Raw genomic sequence first — 5,000 nt, 5'->3', positions numbered from 1 at the left:
CATGGTCTCCAGGATCTTCAATATCATTATCTTCTAAGCCCTACTGATGGGCTATTTACATATTCAACATTTGTATGATGTATCTTTACAAGACACTAATTTCTTGCCTGATAGAATTCCAACGACCTGACCCATGTTTGGGGCAACACAATTAAAAGGATGTTGCTCATAATGGGTGATGCTTTAAAGTCATAAAGAGAAGCATTGTTGAATATGATAAATTAATTTTTTATAGTCATAAAAACATTCTGAAAAAGCCATTTCACATAAACTTCCTGTGGAATCAAAGTTGTATTTTTTTCTAAGTTTTCAATATGAGCAAAAACAACTGGTAAAGAATGTCAGAGTGTAATATGGAGATCAGCCTGAGTTCTCTTCTTTGCCACAATCTTATGCCTTCTCCATAGATGATCATTAAGGTGTTCTCTTCGGACCGCACTGTATGGGCAGTGTTGGCACCTGAAGGGCTTCTCTCCGGTGTGAATGCGGATGTGTCGCCTTAAGTCACTTGTCTGCTTGAATGTAGATCTGTAGCAGTACGGACACGTCAGCGCCACAGCATCAGAAGCCTAGAAGAGAACAAGCAAGTCAGAGTCTATCAGTGTCTGCTGTTAGCTTGTCCTCGGCTCTCAACACTTAACTTCGCACAATTGCATTTTCAATTTCTATTAAATATTTCTTTTATTTCAGTTGCTAAAAATATATTTTAGATACACACGACAAAAATCCATAGTGTATAAGCAAACACATATGGCAATACCTCATCAATATTTCAGAGACTCAAGAAACAACTCCTCTTTCCACAATGGCCTTTCTGTTACAGGAGGTCCTGTTGTACAGATGTTCATGGTAGACTTCATTGCTAAACTGACAATTTCTTCACACAATTTTTAGCCTGCAATGATTTCCACAGAACCATTCACTCTTGCACTCTTTGGCCAGACCAACTAGCACACATGCACCCTCGATCAATCCATCTATCCATCCATCCATCCATCCATCCATCCATCTCTCTCTCTCTCTCTCTCTCTCTCTCTCTCTCTCTCTCTCTCTCTCTCTCTCTCTCTCTCTCTCTCTCTCTCTCTCTCTCTCTCTCTCTCTCTCTATCTCTCTCATATTTTTTAAGTATCTGTTGGGACTGCAACTGATAACCTCAAATATTTAATATTTAATATATTACATTTGAAAACTGAGTATAACTTCATAACATAGGATAATCATGGTCCAGTAATCAATCCTCCTCTTTTATTAATCTATTTCAGAAAATACAATAAGACAGTTCAAATAAGCACAACTCAACTTGCTATAATGCTTAAAAAAAGAAAAAAAAAAGTAAAACATTCCATGTAAATATAAGATGAAGACCATAAATACTGACATGCACATGAATCAACCCGACAACTGCAACACACATCATTCAATATTTTTTTTGAATTAGACAAGCAACATATTTTTTCTTTATATCTTAATATATCAATTGGTATCTCAATCTGAGTGACCCCCACCACATAGTTAGCTCAGTCACCAGCACCGGGTGATGGGAAGATCAACAAAACCTTCCACGTCTTTAAATGCAAGTCATAAAATCAGCTGAATTGATGTATATAATGTTTTTCCTATACTTTTAGCACTCTTACATTTCATCAGCAACTTTTTTTTTACCATTATTAATGAGTATAGGAGGGTGTGCATGAATATATAATTGCACATTTATCAAGTGAAGAAGCTTATATCTATAGAAATTATAATGCACACATTTTTATCTGTAAAAAATACCTTATTTGTGAGAATCTAAATTAAATCTCAAAAGTTCTTCTATTGTGTGTTCATTACTCCTGAGATAAACACATAAGTTTTGTCTAATAACAACAAATGAACTAGCTGGTGCTAATGATGAAGAAATAGAATTCTTTCATAGACAAGAACACAAACACATACATATAAACACACACACACACACACACACACACACACACACACACACACACACACACACACAAATATACAACAAAACTATTAACACTAATGTCAAATTATCCCCCCTTAACTCCAGTACTCTTTCATACAAAATACTTTGCAATAGCCATAACTAAGACAATATCATCTGACTATCAGAGATGCAAGAACTTTTTGGTATATCACATTCCTCCATATATCACATAAAAGAATATTCCCTTTAAACATTTTTTTTTCTCTCTCAAGAAAACTGAATACTAGAAAACCTAATACCCATTGCACATAGTTATCCAATCGTCCATTCTTGGTTGCTAATTCGTTTACGTCCTTTGGATGATTGACCATGGCGCCGCATCATGTGATCCTGTACGTAGTCGCTCCTTACAGCAGTGTAGTTGCACAAGGGGCATTGGTATGGCTTTTCTCCTGTATGTCTTCGAATATGACGCTTAAGGTCACTCTTCTGCTTGAAGGTGGATCTATGGCAGTATGGACAGACCAGCGGCTCCGTTGCCTAGAAGAGAACAAGCCACTGTTACCTTTGTGTTGGCCAAAGCATCTGAATAAACAAAAATCTACTTCATAAGAGTAGCTTCCTTATTGATCCTGCTATTTGAATTAAAGCTCAAACTTTTTCCTGCATATCACTTCATCTTAAACACACTGTCTAAGACAGCTCACTGTTGAAATTTTCTATTTCTTGGCATAGTTTTTCAAAGATCATGTCCTAGAGACCCATGTTTAGTTCTCATGTGGTTTTGTAAATGTGCTTTTCTAACTGCACGATGAGGGCATAATGGACACTGATAAGGCCTTTCTCCTGTATGAGTTCTGAGATGACGCTTGAGATCGTGATGCTTCCTGAAGGTGGACCTCAAACAGTAAGGGCACGTTAGGGTACGCCGATCAACAGTTTGTAGCCACTCCTCAAACTCCACATTGGCCTACAAAAAAACAACACCAATGTCACTTTCTTCATTCTGTACAGTAGGTATTCTACTCTAATTCATCATTAATTTTTTACTTTACATATTCTCTACTAATGTTTTGTGCCTTCTAACCTCATAATCATCACTGCGTCGATTTCTTACAAGTATATATTATGTTAATGTTTTGTGCCTTCTGACCTCATAATCATCACTGCATCGATTTCTTACAAGTATATATTATGTTAGCATCTACATTCTATGAAACTTGTTTTCATTTGTCATTTGAAAATACAAAGTCATCTGTATGTGGTGTATTATGAAGGTTATTTTAGTACTTAATTCTTTTACTCCCACAGAATCAGATGCACAGACCCAAACAAGGTAATAATTGCTGCATGTGGTCTTCTACAACCATTCTTTATATAGAAACCCTCCTGCCATTCAATTCCAAAGGGTCAACAACAACAAAGGAGAGATCAGTGTCAATGTTATGACACTAAATTCAAGCTAATGTTGAATTATTGTCATGATTATCATTGACACTAGAAACTAGGCAGCATGTAACAACAAAAACAAATAGAAAAAACAAGAAAATATAATCAATATTATTAATCAAGAGTATATCTAGAGGTAAATGTCATATTACACAACAGCTTTTTGGTATGCTCCTTTGAAACCCCCCTAAACACCCACACTGACACACACACACACATATATACTGGCACACACTGACACACACACACACACTGAAACACACACACACACACACACACACACACACACACACACACACACACACACACACACACACACACATACATATATAAAAGAAATATTAACCCTTTCCCGACAGGGCACGCACTACGCGAAAACCCCTACGCCAGGCCATTGTAATATTGCATTGGAAACGTCACAGTGGCATGACACCGCGGCATCGGGAATTTAGCTGTGTCACATGGCTGTGACGCACCGTCGTCATAGGGTTAATGAACCATTAACCCGTTCCCGACGGGGCCAATCCGGCTTAAATAGACCAAAATTCCGGGACTCTTGAACGCATAAGCCTAACGCGTCGGGATTCTCGGCCGCACTGGCCGCGAGCTCCTCCCGCGCCCCGGGCTGGACAAAGTAACGCGTCCCCGTCGTGTAGCCCAAAAACCACTAGACGTGTTATCTTGTCATCCGTCGTTAACGGGTTAACCAATGGTAAACATATTAAGCCAAGTAAAAATCAGTGAGACAAGTAATCAAGGGAAACCACAATTCTTTGGCATAGAAATCTACAGTAAGGGTAAGGGATTGCCTCCTCAAGGAATATAATTGCTCTGATTCACGGAATGAAAGAAATTTTAACATTTCTTGCATGTTACTTGTTTCTAACTATACTTTTAAGTACCTTCAGCACATCTTGACATCAACAGGAAACCACACTGAATCATCTGAGACTTATTCATTCATTGTGAATCTTGCCTTAGAGCTGTTCAAGTAATTCTAATTTATTAATTTGTTTACTCAAAATATGGGTAATTCATTATTATATAAAACTTCCAAATTCTCTTGTTCAATATATGTAAGAATAATTTAATCTTTAAATTCACTGACGCATAGGCATTCAACAATACACATACATACACATGTATACATACATATATACATACATGCATAGATCATGTCCATACCTGTATTCACATCCACACCTAAAACCAATCATAGCTGTTGTCTTACAAAATCATTTCATGAACACAAACCACCTCAAAGGAATTCAGAAAAGTATCTATCAACAGAGTATTCAATTTTATTTGGTATCTGATCCAATGAATTTCATTAACTTTGTTCATATCTTCTTGACTTCTTACAGACCACACAATGGCTTGCAAACTTAAGCAACTGCACAAGAAATAGTTATTACATGTCATTCAAGACAACTATCATCATAACATTAGTGTAAATAATACCACATTTAACATCAACAAAATAAAAGAAGCTCTCTGACATTAGATGCCATGCATTTTATATTATGAACATATTCTTTGGTTATTTCTTCATTATGTACAATAAGAATATCAATATAATATAGATGAGAGGAAAAGTTTTATAATAGGTCTAAAACCATAA

General features: G+C 36.6%; 1 protein-coding gene across 2 annotated transcripts in view; it reads right to left on the bottom strand.

The window, feature by feature from the left end:
* LOC147470015 (zinc finger X-chromosomal protein-like) overlaps positions 1-5,000 on the bottom strand; it is a 9,247-nt gene that overhangs the window by 1,812 nt on the left and 2,435 nt on the right. Inside the window, exons 1-3 of one of the 2 annotated variants that reach the window (XM_086546028.1) lie at positions 2,638-5,000; positions 2,230-2,470; positions 1-569 (exon numbers count right to left, since the gene is read on the bottom strand). The exon at positions 1-569 is cut by the window's left edge and continues 1,812 nt beyond it; the exon at positions 2,638-5,000 is cut by the window's right edge and continues 2,435 nt beyond it. In XM_086546028.1, coding sequence (XP_086402154.1) covers positions 342-569; positions 2,230-2,301 — 300 coding nt within the window. In that variant the 5' untranslated portion in view covers positions 2,302-2,470; positions 2,638-5,000 and the 3' untranslated portion in view covers positions 1-341. Of the gene's footprint in view, positions 570-2,229 lie in introns of both variants that reach the window. The other variant, XM_086546027.1, reaches the window with a different exon arrangement.

Source organism: Penaeus japonicus, unplaced genomic scaffold (genome assembly GCF_977035675.1).
Source record: "Penaeus japonicus unplaced genomic scaffold, GWHDUDI00000001_assembly GWHDUDI00000017, whole genome shotgun sequence".
NCBI lineage: Eukaryota > Metazoa > Arthropoda > Malacostraca > Decapoda > Penaeidae > Penaeus > Penaeus japonicus.
Note: the sequence above shows the minus strand (reverse complement) of the source record. Positions and strands in the feature narration are given on the sequence as shown.